A 20,510-nucleotide genomic window follows, 5' to 3' on the forward strand; every position below is an offset into this window, starting at 1 on the left:
TATTTCATTTATTTCTGCTCTGATCTTTATGATTTCTTTCCTTCTGCTAACTTTGGGTTTTGTTTGTTCTTCTTTCTCTAGTTCCTTTAGGTGTAAGGTTAGATTATTTATTTGAGATTTTTCTTATTTCTTGAGGTAGGCTTGTATAGCTATAAACTTCCCTCTTAGAACTGCTTTTGCTGCATCCCATAGGTTTTGGATTGTCATGTTTTCATTGTCATTTGTCTCTAGGTATTTTTTGATTTCCTCTTTGATTTCTTCAGTGATCTCTTGGTTATTTAGTAACGTATTGTTTAGCCTCCATGTGTTTGTGTTTTTTACATTTTTTTCCCTATGATTGATTTCTAATCTCATAGCGTTGTGGTCAGAAAAGATGCTTGATATGATTTCAATTTTCTTAAATTTACTGAGCCTTGATTTGTGACCCAAGATGTGATCTATCCTGGAGAATGTTCCGTGAGCACTTGAGAAGAAAGTGTAATCTGCTGTTTTTTGATGGAATGTCCTATGAATATCAATCAAATCTATCTGGTCTATTGTGTCATTTAAAGCTTCTGTTTCCTTATTTATTTTCATTTTGGATGATCTGTCCATTGGTGTAAGTGAGGTGTTAAAGTCCCCCACAATTATTGTGTTACTGTCGATTTCCTCTTTTAGAGCTGTTAGCAGTAGTGTCCTTCCTTGTCTCTTGTAACATTCTTTATTTTAAAGTCTATTTTATCTGATATGAGTATTGCTACTCCAGCTTTCTTTTGATTTCTATTTGCATGGAACATCTTTTTCCATCCCCTCACTTTCAGTCTGTATGTGTCCCTAGGTCTGAAGTGCGTCTCTTCGTCACAGCATATATATGGGTCTTGTTTTTGTATCCATTCAGCTAGCCTGTGTCTTTTGGTTGGAGCATTTAATCCATTCACATTTAAGGTAATTATCAGTATGAATGTTCCTATGACCATTTTCTTGTTTTGGGTTTGTTTTTGCAGGTGCTTTTCTTTTCTTGTGTTTCCCACTTAGAGAAGTTCCTTTAGCATTTGTTGTAGAGCTGGTTTTGTGGTGCTGAATTCTCTTAGCTTCTGCTTATCTGTAAAGCTTTTGATTTCTCCTTCAAATCTGAATGAGATCTTTGCCGGGTAGAGTAATCTTGGTTGTCGGTTCTTCCCTTTCATCCCTTTAAGTATATCATGCCACTCCCTTCTGGCTTGTAGAGTTTCTGCTGAGAAATCAGCTGTTTACCTTATGGGAGTTCCCTTTTATGTTATTTGTCGTTTTCCCCTTGCTGCTTTCAATAATTTTTCTTTGTCTTTAATTTTTACCAATTTGATTACTATGTGTCGTGGCATGTTTCTCCTTGGGTTTATCCTGTATTGGACTTGCTGTGCTTCCTGGACTTGGGTGGCTATTTCCTTTCCCATGTTAGGGAAGTTTTCGACTATAATCTCTCCAAATATTTTCTCGGGTCCTTTCTCTCTCTCTTCTTCTTCTGGGACCCCTATAACGCGAATGTTGTTGCATTTAATGTTGTCCCAGAGGACTCTTAGGCTGTCTTCATTTCTTTTCATTCTTTTTTCTTTATTCTGTTCTGCAGTAGTGAATTCCACCATTCTGTCTTCCAGGTCACTTATCCGTTCTTCTGCCTCAGTTATTCTGCTATTGATTCCTCTAGAGAATTTTTAATTTCATTTATTGTGCTGTTCACCATTTTTTGTTTGCTCTTTAGTTCTTCTAGGTCCTTGTTAAACGTTTTTTGTATTTTCTCCATTCTATTTCCAAGATTTTGGATCATCTTTACTATCATTACTCTGAATTCTTTTTCAGGTAGAGTGCCTATTTCCTCTTCATTTTTTTGTTCTGGTGGGTTTTTTCCTTACTCCTTCATCTGCTGTGTGTTTCTCTGTCTTCTCATTTTGCTTACCTTACTGTGTTTGGGGTCTCCTTTTCACAGGCTGCAGGTTTGTAGTTCCCGTTGTTTTTGGTGTCTGCCCCCAGTGGCTAAGGTTGGTTCAAGGGCTTGTGTAGGCTTCCTGATGTGGGGACTAGTTCCTGTTTTCTGATGGATGAGGCTAGATTTTGTCTTTCTGGTGGGCAGGACCACTTCTGGTGGTGTTTTGGGGTGTCTGTGACCTTATGATTTTAGGCAGCCTCTCTGCTAATGTGTGTGATTGTGTTCCTGTCTCGCTAGTTGTTTTGCATAGTGTCCAGCACTGTAGCTTGCTGGTTGTTGAGTGGAGCTGGGTCTTAGCGTTGAGATGGAGATCTCTGGGAGAGCTTTCACCTTTTGATATTACGTGGAGCCAGGAGGTCTCTGGTGGACCAATGTCCTGAACTTGGCTCTCCCACCTCAGAGGCTCAGGCGTGGCACCCAGCCTGAGCACCAAGACCCTGTCAGCCACACAGTCAAATTTGCCTCTCTAGGTGGACTTCAGCAATTCACTTAAGCTCTCTGGGACTCCATTTCCTCACCTGTAAATATCTGAGTTACAGAAACACAGCTGGAGAGTCATGGTTTACTCACATTCTACAGTCTTTCCCATGGTTAAAATCAGCGAGGGTCTAATGAGGTCTTAGGGAAGCCTTCAGCCAAACAGAAAACCTGCTACTGTTGGAGGGTCTCTTGCAGAGGCAGGGCATGGCTGTGGCTGACCACGGGGACAAGGACACAGGCAGCAGAAATTCTGGGAAGTACTCCTTGTCGTGAGCCTTCACAGAGTCCCTCTAGTGTATACTTTAAAATTTGCTAAGACGGTAGATCTTATCTTAAGTGTTCTTATCACAAAATAATAATCATAATAATAATAATAAATAAAGAGGGTGGTAGGAAACTTCTGGAGGTGATGGATCTGTTTATGGCATAGCAAGAGATTTATGATAAGGAATTGACCCACACGATTTCTTTTATAGAGGCTAAGAATTCCCACAATCAGGAAACCTAGGAAACAGCGGTGTAGTCCAGGGCTCAATAACCAGGGAACCTGATGGTGTAAATCCCAGTTCAAGTTCAGAAGAAAACTGCTGTTCCAGTTCAAGCAGTCAGGCAGAGGAGAAAGAATGAATTCCCCTTTCCTCTGCCTTTTGTTCTGTTCAAGCCCTCAAGCTTGGGTGGTGCCCACCCACACTGGGGAGGGGAACCTGCTTTACTGAGCAGGTGCTTATCAGATGCTTATCTCATCTGGAAGCATCCTCACAGACACACCCAGAAGTAATGTTTAGCCAAATATCTGGCTTCCCATGACCCAGTCAGATTAGCACATAAAATCAACCCTCCTAGGATCCCATTTTCTAAAAGATTATGTATAGAATGAGGTCTGTCAATGAGATAAGTGAAAATTCCTGGCACAGAGCCTGCCACACATTAGGTAATTAATGAATGTTTTCATTCATTTATTAATATACGTAAGCGGAAATTCAACATAAATGCCATTTCCTCTGCTGCCTTCTCTCATCACCAGAAGGTGGTCCCCTAAAACACACTAAAACTTCATTTTATTTTTATTCACTTGGTTCATCCCTTAAGCAATTGTATATACATCAAATACTGTATCAAAGGGCATTCATTTATAGGCAAAGTTTGTTGCCACTCACCAAGAAGAAGGGCGGAGAAGTGTGAGGCAGCTCCCACCACAAATAAAATAGCATACTCACTGTCTAGTGTTTTCCCCATTTACTTATTTTTTAAGTCGAAGGTTTTTCCTGACTTAAAAGAATTCCTCCAAGGGACGCAAGAACTCCTCCAAGGGATGCAAGAACTCCTCCAAGGGAGGATTTCTTCAGCCCATTAACACAGCCTGGCATATTGTAGGAGTCACTGAAAATGTGTTGCCCTCTTAAGAAGAAGTAGTTGTTGGCTATTTTGATGAACAGACACATGGTGTATACCTGAATGTATGTTAGTTAGGTCCTCAATTCAGGGAAGTAAAGGTATACCAATGAAAAGGTATACCAAAATGGATGCCTCCAAAAGCATATTTCCCCAATTTCACCATTTTTCCAAGAATCAGTCCTCTACCAATAGCATGGTCATACACCTACCTGTTAGCTTTCTCTGGCTTAATATGTGTTCTACAATGGAGCATACAGTATTGTGTGGCAATCAAGCACCTTGCCTTGGGATACACCATTTGTTGTTTCTTAGATGAAGTGGACCTGTTTCCCTCCATCTCCACTACCAAGAACCCCCATTCCACCCATCACACTGCAGTCAAAGGGATCTTCTTAAAATTCAGATACAATCATTTCATCCCTTGCTCTTGGAGTGAAGCCCACAAGTCCCTAAATGAGCCTGCAAGGCTCTCTGTGACCTGGTTTCTCTTGAATTCACCAGCTGCATTTCACACTAAGCATCTCACTCCTTATGCTGCAGCCACTCTGGCTTCTCAGTTCCTCAAGGCATCCTGTTTCACAGACCCTTGTATTTGCAACTCTTTCTATCTGGAATGGTGTCCCCATCCCATGATTATAACATATTTACTCTTTAAGCCTCAGCTTAAATGTTAGTAACTCTAGAAAGGCTTTCCTGACCACACCATCTAGGTCAGCACCCTACCATACAGGATAACAATACCCTGTGCTGCTTCTTTCCTTCCACTTTCCAAAATCATACCAAAGAATCAATTAACTATGTAATGGTTCAATATCTGTCTATGCCCCAGGTTCTAACCTCCATAAAGGAGGAACCGTGTCTATCTTACTTATTACTATATTTCTGAGCCTAGTGTTATTTCTGATACGTAGTTGATCATCAGTAAATATTTGCTGAATTGATGAATAAGATTGTGGAATCTCCATGGAGTTGTTTCCCAAGTAATATTTCTAGCAGATGTGAAGATCATTAAAAGGTGGAGGTCAGATTCATAGTCATCTGTCTTCGGATAAAGTAAATATCCTACAGGAGATGGAAGTAGATAGCGGTTTTCATTACTGAAGAATAGAAAATAACTTGAGTTAACTGAGGCAGATGGTCCATGAACAATGCTTCAGAAATTAAACAGAGATTCTGACCTTTGGTGATCAAGATATATTTCAAAAGTTATATATCGGGCTCACTTCAGCTCTACGTCAAGATCAAACTGTTTTCAATAATTAATGCAAATCATTATACCTTTCTTTCATTCTACAGTGTCTTGTTCCTCTACATTATCTCGGGAAATTAACTTTTTCTACTTGAACATTTCCTAGTTCACATCTCCTTTTCCTCTATTTTTTCTTCCTCTCTTTAGCTACTTGTATTTTCCATGACAAATACCTAAATTATATATGATTGAATGTTGAGGAAAGTTTTCTTTGGTCAAGGCTGATTTCCACCCCACTACCCACAACCAAAGAAGGTGATTGTCCTTACTATGTAAGCAATAAGCTATTGTTTTGTAATTAGTCAAGGTACAAACATTAGCTTAGTGGGAAAAAAATATGTAGCTGAGAAAACACTAAACAATATCCAGGACAGGTCAGAAAAATAAATTTTACATTTTATAGCATGTTATTACTTATAAAACCCTTTGCCATTCCATCTCTCTTGATCCTGGCTTTAATCATAGCAAGGCAATTTTTACTGATGTGATAACTGAGGAAGGGAATATCTGGCTCAAAGTCATAGAGCTAATAAAGAAATTCCTGGAAACTAAATATACATTTTTTTGCCTCAGTATGTTTTTGTAATAATGAGATCTGGTTCCTGTGTTAAGAGGACAAGCCAAAAGCCCAAAGGATGATTTGCAGGAACTTCTGAATTGATGGAGCTCAAGTCTTACTCTACTTGGGAAACCTTCATCCTGTTGAGAACTCTCTTCAGAGCCTCCTTCACTTCCTTGTTCCTCAGGCTGTAGATCATTGGGTTCAGCATAGGGATGACCACAGTGTAAAATACTGACACAGTCTTGCCCTCCCCAAGGGATTTTCCCATGTTACCTTTCAGGTATATGAATATCAGTGTCCCAAAGAAAAGAGCCACTGTCGTTATGTGAGAAGCACAGGTAGAGAAAGTCTTGGCTTTGCCACCAGCTGAACGAATCTTCAGAATAGCCTGAATGATGAACAGGTAGGATATAAAAATCACTGAAACGCTGGTTGTAATGACCAAGAAAGCTAAGAGGTAGATCACCCGTTCTCGTGGTCTGGTCTCACTACAGGCAAGCTTCAGCAGAGGTGGGAGGTCACTAAAGAAGAAATCCATATGGTTGGACTTACAGAAGGAGATGGAGAAGGTACACCCAGTGCGGATCACAGAATTGACCATGGCACCACCATATGCCCTAGCCACCAACCCCAGGCGGGTCTGAGGTGTCATTGCAGTGGCATAGAGGAGAGGGTTACTCACGGCCCCATAGAGGTCATAGGCCATCACCACCGAAAGGACACATTCAGTACTAGCACAGAGTGTGACAAAGAACTGGATGGTACAGTGCTCAAAGGTGATGACCATCTGATCAGTACCCAAGGTCTCCAGCAACTGAGGGACAATAATAGAAGAATAGCAAATGTCCAGGAAGGGAAGGTGGCTGAGGAAGAAGTACATGGAGGTCTGGAGGCAACGGTCACTCTGAATCAGCGCTATCATCCCCAGGTTACCTCCTATGGTGATGAGATAAAGGACCAGAAACACAAAGAAGAGACCCGTCTGCAGCTCTGCCCACAGCTGGAGCCCCATCAAAATGAATTCTGTCACCACAGTGCCATTTTCTGCCATGAACCTAAATTGCCCGCTGAAATAAAAAAATTAAATCTCATTGAAGATGAAATAAGGTGAGCATGGCTTGATTTGATCATTTTCAGTAATGATAATAACCTTTAAGATTTGTAACTCATTTTACATTTTTTACAAACTTTATTTCATTTGATCTTTCAGAGATCCTTGGAAGTGCATATGGTTAATCCCACTTTTGAGAGAAGAATAGGAGGGTCAAAGAGGTAAAGTGACTGGTGCATGATTTCATAGTAAAGAGGCAAAGCCAGAGCTAGAACTCAGATCCTTAGACATTTTCTAACTTCTTACAGGTGGCAAATTGGGAAGCTTCATCAGTCTCACTGAAAAGCCAGAAAATAACACTTTGTTGGAGAAAACCTAGTGGTATAGTACTAAGGACATGGGCTTTGATATCAGACCAAGGTTCCCATCCCTTGAGACCTTGGGCAAGTTAATTCAACTTTCTGAACCTCAGTCTCCTTGTTGGCTTAATGAGAATGTCAATGCCAAAGTCACAATATTACTGTGAAGGACATCACTTATATACTGTACCTAACACTTGGTCCAACTCACACAGAATTATTTTTTTCTAAATTCTGCAATAATGTAACATGCTTCTAGGTTCATGTATACTCTGGAATCTTCTTATCTCCAAGTCCACAGCCCCCTGGAGTCCCAATATCAACTCTTTCTTTGTGGTTGTTTTGATGTGCACATGAACCCAATGGGCTTGGATACAAGACAGCTGTGAAGAGCAAGCACTGTTGGAACTTCTACAGCCTGTTGCCTGCCAAGTGTCTTCTTCTTCTCTCTTTCTGCCAAGCAACATGGCCTGGTTTCCAGGTTCACTTATTCCAGAGGAACAGTCCCATTATTTTAAAATGCCAGATCATTATCAGTCAGTAAGAATCATGAATCAAGCCATTCCAGAATTAACCTACAAAGCTCCTTAAGAGACAAAGCCATCACATCGAGTTTAGAATGCTAATAGAGATGAAGCTCTTGCCAGATATTTAGACAATCTTGTCTCGGTACCTTTGGATGCCGATCCGTTGAGGTAATGGAAATGCTGAATGTGGACTTCAAAGGTGATTCTTTTTGTCCTCCTTCCATCCTTGAAACAAAAACTGAATTTGAGAAAGATCTCATAGGATTTTAGATAAATAAGAAAATGAAACTTTCACCAGTGTTTGGCAAAACCTGATCTAATGATGAAATAAACGTCAACATCTGGTGTTTACCCCTCCCCCACTGAATTCCTGATAATGTAAATATTTAGGAGTTTTTTTTTACCTTAGGGCCCAATATAATACTGACTTTCAACCAAAACAATAACTCGCTGTGTTCTTGGAATTCACACAAATCATCTTGACCAAAGGGGGAGAAAAAGAGAGAGAGACTATGTTCATTTAATTATTCAATAAGAATCTGCTGAGAACTTACAATGCATTAGGCACTCTTCTGGTTGCTTGGAACAAAACACAAACAATGATCTTTCCCTTGTGGTGTGGTCATTCTAGCAGAAGAGCAAGGCATATACAAAATATGTTTTAAAAAAAAAAAAAAAAAAGAAGTATATTTTTTACCATGATAGAAGATAAGGGCTATGAAACACACACACACACACACACACACACACACACACAGAGCTTTGGGAGATCCAAAGTATGGAGAGGGGTATTAAATAAGATCATCAGGGAAGGTTCATTGAAAAGGTGATATTTCAGCAGATATGCTAGGGATCAGGTAACTATTCATGCTTATTTGCACACATCATTTATCCACAAACAATAGAAAATGAAGACACCAGCAATGGACCACTCCACTTCCATTACACAACCTATAGAGTTCTTGCGGTCCTTGTGAAACACTCTCAAGGCAACTTTGTTCAGAAGTGTCAACCTCCTAATACAGAGAGAAGTCCCTAAGGCATTAGAGGCTCAGTAATCAGCCTACCATCACTCAGCGTAAAGGTAAGACTGGAATCCCAACAATATAGCACAGTGGCTAAGAAAATGGGCCCTGAAGACAGACAGAGCTTGTTCCAAACTCAGTCATTTCTGTTTGTATGACCTTGGGCAAGGTACTTGACCTCTAGCATCTTAGACTAAATACCCATGCAACAGCAATACCCGTACTGCTGTGCTATGGGAGGTAAAGAGATAACTCATGGAAATACAAGCTGTGCTTAGTACAGGGTAAATACTCAATACATGTAACTGTTACAAAAATGAGTTTTCAACCACTAGTTTGTTCTGACATTCAGAAATTTCAGTGATGCCCATTTTGTTACTGAGTCCAATGAGGCTCAAACGGTTAAATCAACTGTCCCAAGACCACACCGGGACTCCTGGCTCTAAATTCATTGTGCTTCCATGAACCGACATATGGCTCATGACTCTGACCCAGGAAGTGAGACACTAGCCGAGCTCCAGGCAACCCCAGCTAGAGATGCACAAGTCGGGAGAACCACCTCATCCCACCACTCCCCTAAGAGACACTTTTAGATCTCCTCTGAGGGAGGGGGACTAGTCTCCTTTGGAGTAGAGTGTCATGGTGGGGGAGGGGCTGCTGATTATGATAAGCCAGGGAGAGTATATGGTAGGAAGGCTGGAAACAGCATCTGGAGGCCTGAAGTTACATCTGCTGTCTGCCACTGATGTACTATGTAAACTCAAGCAACTATTTTCCCATCTCCGGGTCCGTGTCCTCACGTGAGAAGGCTGCACTCACTAATCTCAAACATTGCATCTTGTTCTACAACGTGATGGTTCTCTTCTCTTCTTAAAAGTCCCATGACAGAGGGAAAGGGCATGTATTAATAACAATAATGAAGAATGGCATTAAAACAGCACTCCCTTTGGGTGAGATACTGTTCTAGGTGTTTTACATAAACTGCCTCACTGACTTTTCACAATCCCCCAACGCCAGATATTGTTATTATCCTTATTTATAGACTGGAAAATAGAGGCTTGCAGAGATTAAGTAATTTGGTTAATCAAATTACTTAATTTGTAATTTGGTGGTAGGTAAACCACCAGGCTGGGATTAGAACCAAGGTCTGTTGGACTCCAAGGCCATGCTCCCAACAGCTATCCCATTGTTCACGAGTATGATAATAATGAGTTAACATCTAGTGAGTACCAGAAATTTTTCAAGGCTTTATATACATTACTCTCTGTGTTTTGGCAAAGAGGAGAGTAAACATAAGTTAAATATAGATTTTGGAAAATAACCCCGGTTCTGAAAACATTGCACATGTTCTCCTTTTTGCAGTATCATCTTTATTGGTCTTGTCTCACCTGCAGGGATGGGAAGGTAGAAGAGGTGCACAGGGCTACCATCAGAATCAAACTCTAATCAAGAGTGTGCAGCCACCAAGGAACCATCACCTCCAGCACGGGTTTGAGTGTCAAGACAAAAGTCACGTGAAACAACCTTGTTCCTGGCTCCTCATCATTTCCTACCTGTACTTTCCCTTTGTCCAAGTCTCACTCCTCATTTTTTATTTATTTTATCTTGCTGCATGTCATGCATTTTTATAAGCCACTTTAAGTCTCTTTTGGAAAGAGATATCGATGAATAAATCAAGACAAAATAAAATCACCTGTTTGCCCAAAGCCAGGATCATCAGAATGATCAGCCCTATCAGCCTCAGACCAATAACAGTGCTGCCAGAGGACTTTGCCAAATGGGTTCTGGAAAGACAGTGCACGAACAGTGGGTCAGCCTAAATCAGACCCATCTGTGGATGACGAAGAAAGGCAGATGCTCAAGGGAGAAAATGGAAAGCTCAGGGGGGGTCTCAAGTTCTTTGCTACTGTAGCGAGTTCCTGAAATCTTCATAAACCCAAATTCTAAGATAGTGACCTGGGACTGCGTTTTGAGACACAGTGAGAAGCATGGAGGGTCTCCTAACCCACAATGCACATTAATGTCATCCTTCTGAACATCAGGTACCTCCATTTTTTAATAGGCAAAGGAAAATGTTAAAGAAAATCAAGGTTGCCAAGTGTTTGCTGATCTTCAGAGGAGCTGGAAAATTTGTTCTCTCCAAGAAGAGTTCCAACTTGCCTTGTGATACCTTGTCTAAACTCCTGAACTGCTCCAAAATAATTGATAATTCTAGATAGAACAGCCAATCTGCTTCCTAATAATTATGGTTAAAGAAAACCAACAGTGGCTGCACAAAATCTCTAGGCAGGGAGAAGAACCCTGGATCAGTGTGGCCTCAGAGGAAAATATTTAGTCCCAGGCAATTTAGATAAACTAAGTTGCTGGGGAAATATGAATGGAACACTGAAGCAGCAGTTTCCTGTCTTTGAAGCCCACAAAATAGTTGAAATTGCTGGGTTTTAAGGATGCACAGGAAGAAAGGGGATCCTTAATGGCATCATTAATGCCACAGTACTGATCAATGTCAGCATTTCACATTCTCAGTGCTCTGTTATCCAATTGTTGCTTTTTTTTAAAATAAATTTATTTATTTTTATTTTTGGCTGTGTTGGGTCCTCGTTGCTGTGCGCGGGCTTTGTCTAGTTGTGGCAAGCGGGGGCTCCTCTTTGTTGCGGTGCACGGGCTTCTCACTGCGGTGGCTTCTCTTGTTGTGGAGCACGAGCTCTAGGGCATGCGGGCTTCAGTACTTGTGGCACATGGGCTCAGTAGTTGTGGCTCGTGGGCTCTAGAGCGCAGGCTCAGTAGTTGTGGCACACGGGCTTAGTTGCTCCACGGAACGTGGGATCTTCCAGGACCAGGGCTCGAACCCATGTCCCCTGCATTGGCAGGCGGATTCTTAACCACTGCGCCACCAGGGAAACCCTGTTATCTAATTGTTGATTGGGCACAGAAATATTTCACTTCCAGACACTTCCTGGTGGACCACTAACTCTAGGTTATCTTTCCCCCACATTAGTCATGTCTGCTCAGGACCCACGGCTTCATTTTTATGTCAGTCAATAGTAAACACACCTGGACATCTAATTCACACATTCCAAAGCTGAAGGAGAAAGACCCTGAGATTGTTTGCTCTTTGGGATTTTATTAACCTCCTCAAAACCACCACTAAATTTCAGAAAACTAAGGAGGGTTTCAGAAGAGAAGAAGTCCAGCAGATGCCCCACCTGCATCTCAGAGCAGAGAAAACACTGGACTAGCCAAGAGGCTAAATATGGATTAATCGAGAAAATATATGGGAAGATGATTCTCAAAGTAATAAGTTTGCACTTGGAAGGGATTGTTATAAGGGTCCAGACGCCAGCTTTATAATAGCACGTACTGTGGAAAATACAGAGCCATGGATCTGAAAAGTATTTATATAGCTCAGCGAAACTAATCCACTTAGATCCTCCGAGTCAGGTTTAAAGATATTTTAAAATGGTAAGATATAAAAGTTTGTATGATGTGCCTAAAATTGTGTAGCCTTTGTTCTCAGCTGGAAATGTGCAACAAAGATTTCTAAAGGATCTGCCTTTATATCCTGTGCCCAGCAGTACACTGTGCACTAGGGATGCAGTGATGTGTACATAGAACTAAACAGACATTAGATGATAATGATCCTCCCTGTGTCACTAGAACAGAGCTGGTATCATCTGCTTGTGGGAGCTTGAAGAGGAAAAAGGAATAAAGGAACGAGGTACAAGATGCTTTGCCACTCAAAGTGTCAGGGTGGACTTGGGTCCTAAGGATGCTTAAGTGGTGAAAAAAAAAAAAGTTTCTTCCACCAACACTCTGTGTTCAAGTAAACAGTAGCTCAATCTAGAGATAAAAATAGACTATTCAAGAGCTCCTCTTTTTCCCAGAAACTTGTTTGGCAGAAAACTTTAATAGGTCATTTACTGGTTGAATTTAAACTTATAAATACATAGGAAAGTATTCTCCAGCAAGCCCCACTGAAAATAGCAGAAAGGCAGAACCAGCGTGGCGTCATGGAACCAGAATATTTTGAAGTTCTATCACAGTGAGGTCAAGTTCCAGCCAGTCATGGAAATTATCTGGACTTCAGCTGTTTCACCTCTAAGATGGACATGAATACTACCCAAGTCACAGGAGTGCTGCGAGGACAGGCCTGTGTTCTCAATAAAGATTGGTTCTGTTGCATACAATGGAAGGTGTGAACTCCCTTCCCCTGAATTGCAAATGACTTTCATGATCCCTCACTTTAAAACGTTGCACTCCTATTATCCCATCTGACTCTCACATAACCCATTTTGAGGTGAGGAAAGTGGGGACTCAGAGAGGTCAACAGATTTGTCCAAAGGTCACATAGCTAGAAAGAAAAGCAGCCAGAACTGAGACCCAGAACCCTTTCCACAGCACCGCCCAATCCCTCAGCTTGGTGGTTATGGTGATACAGATGCCCTGCCTGAAGATGGGAGGTGGAGGCGTGGGGAGATCTGAAAAGTTGAAGTCTTGAGATCTTCCTCACTTTGTGATCCTACAATAAACTTCCAGAATGGCATATAAATTCTGTCCAAACACTGACCTCAAATCTCTTGCACTTCTCCTTCACCAATGCCTGCTCACTCTGCCCTATCTGCTCACTGGACAGAGTGTGCAGCAGAATCCTGCAACTTAAAGGTGTTTCTAAAGGTCATGGTCCTGCCCTTTTGCCTTCAGGCAGGTGAAGTAGAGATGAGGAAAAGAGGCCCCAAGATGAGGAGGGTCTTGCCCAGAAGCAAACACCAATGCAAAACGTTGGGAGTGACAGATCTCCTGCAGCCTGACAAGACACTCTTTCTACTGCTTAGGCTGCTTCACCTTTTCAGGGTCTTAGCACAGCTTTTCTGTTGCCCAGAAGTACTCAAGCCCTCTGCCTCTCAGAGAGTGGTGAGAACAGGTGAACTGTGCCCCCCGCCTTAAAGGGGGATTGGGAGGGGAGAGGAGTTCTGGTGATGGGGAATACCTGGACAGAACCAGCCTTAAAAAGCGTGGGCAGGAGCATGAGGTCTCTTTAGCTCTGGGGTTAAAGGGATGGGGTTTTTACACCTCCTAACATCCTTAGAGCTTCTCCCAAAGTCAGTGCCCAGCTGACCCGTCCTAAAAGAAAGACCTCAGTTCTCTGTGCTTTAGGGGGGCTTAGTGAGCACTCATAGAAGGTAACTTCACGATCTCTCAACTGCAGGAATCTGAGATTTACCTCCCACACACAGCAGAAATCCTGTCTAGGGCATCTCTGATGGCTGGCCTTTGAGCTAATGGTGACCCTTTCTGACCAATCTTTATGGAGCTGGAACAATTCCTATGATGGGGAAATTATTCTCCCACAAAGGAGCTCGTTCTGTTTTAGAGCCTATCTGTAGTTTCCAGCTCTCTCTGTAATGTCAGTACCATCACATTCCAAATACCTGCCAGAATTTTACAAATTTCTGAGAGGTTCAACAAGAGTTGCTTCTTGCTCTTTCCCTTTTCTCAGTGTAAGCCCTTACTTGAAATAGCCTCCATAGTCTTCCACATAGTCTCACCTACCTTGTCTCTTCTGATTCTATAAACAATCACCTGAAGCAGGTATGAGATGCATTATCAGTCCCATGGTATAAATGAGGAAACTGAGACCCAAAGATGCTAAGTGTCTTGCATCACTGCAAGAGGAAGCAAAACTAATAACTCCCAGTACACTGTGCTCCCTCACAAACCACGCTAGCTTTGACCCTACTCTCTAAAGAAAAAAAGAGATAAACCCTTTTTAGATGAGAGGAAACCAACATTCAGCTTGTCAAGTACTTTTTGAATCTGGACTGTGGTTCATTTTCTGTCTGATCTAACTTGGCCACACTTACCTTCAGCAGGGCCAAGAGGTCCTTCCCTGGGTGACTAGGCTGGATGGGAGTACATGTGATGTCCAAATGGTGCTTTTAGGCATAAGAGGAATAAACATCTTCAGCACCTGCAGCTCATAAGCCCCAACATACGCAGAAGCACCCATTAATAGGTGCCTGGATCTCTGTCCTATTCTGGATGCTGCGTGAAGGCAATTAGAAAACCGGGGCAGGGGGATTAGCCACGGATTGGGGTACTCTAATCAGACCCTAAGCTTCTAATTAGGTTTCTCTGAGTCCCAGAGGAGAGAAACCTTCAGAAAAGGGCCCCTGCAAAGTTAGTTTTCTCAGTTCCTTCCCACTCAAACTTTGTCCTGTCTGGCAGCTCCCACCATAATTTAATCTCATTTGGGGGATGGGGGTAGATATTTCTACGTTCTTCTCTCTGAGAAGTTGTCAACCACCCAAGGAGATCCCTTCTGAACAATCTCATTTATGGGGCACAAGTGAAATTAGTGACTATGTGAAGTCTCAGCAGCCTGCTTACTCATTTACTCAACTAATATTAATAATCTGCATATAAAGTACTTAGAGAGTACCTAGCATACCATATTAGTTTTATCCAAGTTTAACCCATTGACTCCTCACAACAATCCTATGAGGTAGATACTATTATTATTCTATTCTACCAGTGAGGAAACTGAGGCTCAGAGAGGTGAAATAACCACCCATGGTCACACAGGTAGTAAGGGGGAAAGCTGAGTTTGGAACCAGGGAAGCCTGGCATGATACCTCCAGACACCTTGCTCTTAACCACTATCCTGTACTTCTTGATGTCAGTTAGCTGATTATAAATACCGCTATTTAGGGTGGAAAATTTGGACAGTGTCCAAAAACCATAAAGGAAGGCATTTAAACCACTATAATCACACCACTCCAGTAAGTGCTGTTAACAGCTGGAGGGAAAGGCACTAGACCATAGTTATTTGGCACATAAACTCTGGCAGTAGACTGAGTTCGAATCCTCCTTCTCTACCTTGGGAATTTAAGTAAGTTATGTCACTTCTCTAAACCCACCTCCTGAGATGGACATGGAGGTTAAAGAAGATACATATAAAACACACAGAATAGGGTCTGGTACTATTAATATCCTTCCTATAGACATTCATATACATTTTTTAAAAATCAGGGTTGAAGTTCATACACTATTTTTATACTGTTCCACTGGGGTGAGTTAACAAGAGAAATGTAGCTATTATGTTACTCAAGTGGGAGGAAACGATAGTCCACTGAAACGCCCTGGAAAATGGTGAGACCTCTTGTGGGGCAGCTCATGGTGTTGGGGCCATCAAACACTATACCCTGAGACTCTACACCCTAAAAGTCTAGGTGACCACAAGAAAAGAAAAACTAACTCCCAAACTTGTCACAAAGTTGGTGAGATTGTCCTCATCTGTTATACCACCTGCACTTGAACAATCACAAGGGTAGTCGTGATAACCTGAATGCAAAAGACATCCCCCAGTTTTCTGGAATATAAGAATCCTCAAAACTCTTCGGTAAAGGAAAGACCCTATAGGGAAAAATATATATATATATTTTTAAATTTTATATATATATATTTCTGAGATTTAATATCCTTCTAGTCTTGATAGAAAGGTAATTGAAACAGATTTGCATAATTTTGAAAACATTAGTAAGGATTTGTGGTATTTCTCATTGCTACACACAGGACACAGCCTTACAACTCTAAGCCTATACAAATCTATGAGATATGAGACCTCCCTTCCATTCATTCAGTCCCTTCATTAGACCTTTAGTTTTCCCTTTCATTGTTTTATTGATTACTGCTCATGTAGAGAAAGGCTATCTATTTTTTTTTAACTTTTTAAATTATTTTTTTATTGAAGTATAGTTGATTTACAATGATTGAGGTAAACAACAAAATAATGCAGTTATACATATATATGTACTTTTTTTTTCAGATTCTTCTTCATTATAGGTTTTTACAAGATATTGTATATAGTTCCCTGTGCTATACAGTAGGTCCTTGTTGTTTATCTATTTTATACATAGTAGTGTGTATCTGTTAATCCTGAATTCCCAATTTATCCCTCTCCCCTCCTTTCCCCTTTGGTAACCATAAATTTGTTTTCTATGTCTGTGAGTCTATTTCTGTTTTGTAAATAAATTCATTTGTATCACTTTTTTAGAGTCCATGTATAAGTGATATCAAATGATATTTGTCGAGAAAGGCTATTGATAATTATTTATGTAGGTCCTTTTACCTGGAATACTTGCTGAACTCTAATAATTGTGAATTCATTAGTTTGAACTTTCAATATAAATAAAATTTTCTGTGCATACTTTTAAAAAAAGATGTATGGGATTCCTTATCCTCACATGTGATGGAGAAAATGTATATTGCAAACACTGTTGTCTACTTAGCATTTTATCCTGCGCATTCTCCACCTCAGTGGTCACATGATGAGGTCACATTTGCATTCGTACTCCACCTCATCTCAATGTTTCCTAGAACCACTGCCCATTCCACAGAGCTGCCCTAGTGTTGAGTCACCGTTTTGCACTCCCAGCCTGCTCCAGGGTTAATGAGGCAGCCCCACAGTAAATGGGCTTCTGCCCCAAAGTGCTAAACTCTTAAATCACTCCCCGCCTCCGCCACCATCCACCAGCACAGTGGATGGAAATGATCTCTTCATCTGCTACTTTGTCCATCTGACAGTAACACCCACCACAAATGATGTGGCCCTGCCCGCCGGGAAGACGTGGTCTTCATTCCCTTATGGTGGGTTCCTCACAGGTTCACCCCAACCCAGGCCAACTGAGGATATTTTATATCCCTGAGCCTCTGTGGATATCTGAGTTTGAATCCCTTATCTCAGGGGAAATTCCTCAGCCTCCTGTTTAGATCAGTGGTCCTTGTCAACTCCACCCACGCACCATCCAAGAACGAAGAGCAAGTGTGTGCATTGGGGGATGCTTACATTTGAACCCCAGCTCCTCACAACCAAAATATCCTATTACACCTAAATCATTTTGGTCAATTTGATATTTTCAATTTTTTATTATGAAATAAAAGTAGCATGACCATACATTTCTATAGATAGTAATGATTATTTCCTTGGGATAAATTTTTAGAAGCAGAACTGTGGGGGGAAGGGCATTTTCATTTTTAAGGGTCTTCATACATGCTTCTGATGTTAAACATTTTTCCTGTGTTATTTAGCCACTTTATTTCTTTTTTGTAATTTTAGCATTCATATTCTTTGCCTTGTTTTTCTAATGAGGTGTTTGACTTTTCTGAGTGAACTATAGAAACATTAAGGATATCTCCTTTCATTTGTTTGAGAAATATTTATTGTGTTCCTATTATATGCCGGGAGCTGGGCACTAAAGATATGATAATGAACCAAACAGATGAAATATCTGCCCTCATGGAGTTTACATTCTAATAGGCAGAGACAGAGAAAATGGTGTTATAAAGAAATAGAGTAGGGTGATGTGATAGTAGCTGTCTGGTGTGGTGACAGAGAAAGGAGACTCCTGGAAGTCAGAAAAGGTCTCTCTGATGTGGCGTTTACACTGAGATCTGCATGAAAAAAAGACACAAGAGCATCTTCTGATGTGAAAAACATTGCAGACAGCAGGAACCACAAGTGCAAAGGCCCTGAGGCAGGAATAAGCTGGGCTCTCAAGGAACAGTTAGAAAGGCAGCAGAAGGGCTCCTATCGTCAACTAAGGCTGGGGGAAGCTGGAGGTGTCCTGGCCGCCAAGCGGACAGACCCTCTGGCCTTGCAAGATGATACCATGCAAGCGGTGGTCATTAACCTCTGACCCCTGCCAAAGCCCGCTGCTCCCATCAAGCGCAATTTGAGTAAGCCCTCCAGGCGGGAAGTGAGCTGGGAGAAAATCCCTGGGCACCCAGGGTCATCCCCTGCGGGGATTTTTTCCAAGACCTCCATTTCTGGAGCAGCTAGATCCTACATGCTCCTTCTTGTACATGGCACTCACACCACTGGACATCAAAAGTGAAAAGTCTGGGCTTCCCTGGTGGCGCAGTGGTTGAGAGTCTGCCTGCCGATGCAGGGGACACGGGTTCGAGCCCTGGTCTGGGAGGATCCCACATGCCGCGGAGCAACTGGGCCTGTGAGCCACAATTGCTGAGCCTGCGCGTCTGGAGCCTGTGCTCCGCAACAAGAGAGGCCGCGATAGTGAGAGGCCCGCGCACCGCGATGAAGAGTGGCCCCCACTTGCCGCAACTGGGGAAGGCCCTCGCACAGAAACGAAGACCCAACACAGCCATAAATAAATAAATAAATAAATAAATAAATATTAAAAAAAAAAAATGAAAAGTTTTGTGGGCTGCTCAGATACCAAAGAATATCCTTGGATAACCTTTATAATTTTATTTAAGATTAATTCAAGTATGCAGAAAACACCCACCCATCCCACTCCTATGCTCTTTGGACATGTCAGGAAAAAGAATAAAAGGTCTGAAGACAGACTAATCCCAGACAATTCTAATCCCTGTGCTGGCTACTATCTTTTTGCCCCTCCAGGTCCATCCATCCTCAGCATTCTCTATCTTTCCTTATCCTGATCTGTCCAGGCAAGGCTGACTTCTCCCCACTAAAAAAAAAAAAAAAAGAAAAAGAAAGGCAATAGGAGATGAAGAATGGAAGTATGTATGGGGCAGATCACACATGGTCTCATAAGCTAGAATAAAAAATAAAATTTTTTTCCTAAGTGCAATGGGAAGCCAATGAAGGGTTTTTGAACGGGAAGTTATAGAATCTGATGTCATTTTTAAACAATTTCTCCAGATTCTGTGAAGAATATGGATTATAAGGAGGCAAGAATATGTGATATGTATTTAGTGGAATATTATTCAGCCATGAGAAGGACGGAAGAAAATCCTGCCATTTGCAACAACATGGATGGACCTTAAGGGCATTATGCTAAGTTAAATAAGTCAGAGAAAGACAAATACTGTATGATATCACTTATATGTGGGCGCTACAAAATCCTTATCCTCTATGCTCTTCCACTGGCCTATGTGACTATTTTTATGCCGGTGCCATACTGTTTTGCTATGAGTATTGGCTGCTAATGACTGATAGCTACTGCCTTCTCTGGGGTATTGCCCTCGGCCATGAGATCCACTTCTCCCAGAAATGCCTAGGGGGTCCCATCCCCACCTCTTGGGGGAAGCCCACAGTCAGTAGATAATTGATATGGCCTGCAAAAGGCCAAATCCCTTGCCTAGAGGCAGAACTGAGCCCACAGTATAATTCATTCTCTAGAGGTCCCCTAAGGATCAGGTCAAAGCTACACTCCAACTGAAACTACATCTTTGCTCAGCTATTTTCTGCTTCCTTCACTCCCTTACAGGTTTCTTCTATAATCACTCCCTCAGTGAAACACTGGCCCAAAAATCCTTGTCTCAGGTCTTTAAGGAACCCAACCTAAGACACATCTCATTCCAAACAAAAGTTCTAGGCTTAATATTAATAACAACAACAGCAATAATAATTGTGTAATACATCAAAGCTCTCCAGATCCTCCCAATATGTCACAAAGGGAAAAAAGTAATAATTACTCTACAATCACTCATTTCACAAGTTCCCCAGGGGATGTTTAATGGAATATTATCATGACTGGCATATTTCCCTCTTTTCTCTCTACTTTGTCCCAAGTGTCACTCTACCCTCTATACCACTCCAGAAAACATTCCCAATACGGTGCACATACTCTTACCGCAGTTATTTCAATAAGTATTTAATTACAGGAAAAGATCATAAATATTATCTAAAATGCACTGGAAAATAGAATTCCCTGTGCTGCCAGAGGTCCTGATCTGTGGCTGCTTTCCTTCTTCGTAATATTTTCTTGCATCATCTGGCAACTGCAATTGCAAAAGTCACCCTGGCTGGGCTGAATGCTTGCTAATTATCAAAGGATTTTATTCCAGCCATGTTACTTTGGAGTGATGGGATACATGGCCTCTCCAAAACTCTCCCGCTGGAAGAGTTCTGATCCTACATTAATGAGTGGATGAA

General features: G+C 41.6%; 1 protein-coding gene across 1 annotated transcript; it reads right to left on the minus strand.

Moving 5' to 3' along the window:
- Window positions 1-1,430: 1,430 nt before the first annotated feature.
- Window positions 1,431-16,033, minus strand: LOC309605405 (olfactory receptor 9I1-like). The gene has a single exon (XM_082341255.1). The coding sequence runs from the start codon at window positions 6,677-6,679 to the stop codon at window positions 5,741-5,743; it is 939 nt and encodes a 312-aa protein (XP_082197381.1). The 5' UTR covers window positions 6,680-16,033; the 3' UTR covers window positions 1,431-5,740.
- Window positions 16,034-20,510: the final 4,477 nt, after the last annotated feature.

Source organism: Balaenoptera borealis (genome assembly GCF_965194805.1).
Source record: "Balaenoptera borealis genome assembly, chromosome: 11".
Lineage (NCBI taxonomy): Eukaryota > Metazoa > Chordata > Mammalia > Artiodactyla > Balaenopteridae > Balaenoptera > Balaenoptera borealis.

Coding starts and splice junctions, on each gene's coding strand:
- LOC309605405 (XM_082341255.1), bottom strand. CDS start 6,679: ATGGCAGAAAATGGCACTGTGGTGACAGAATTCATTTTGATGGGGCTC.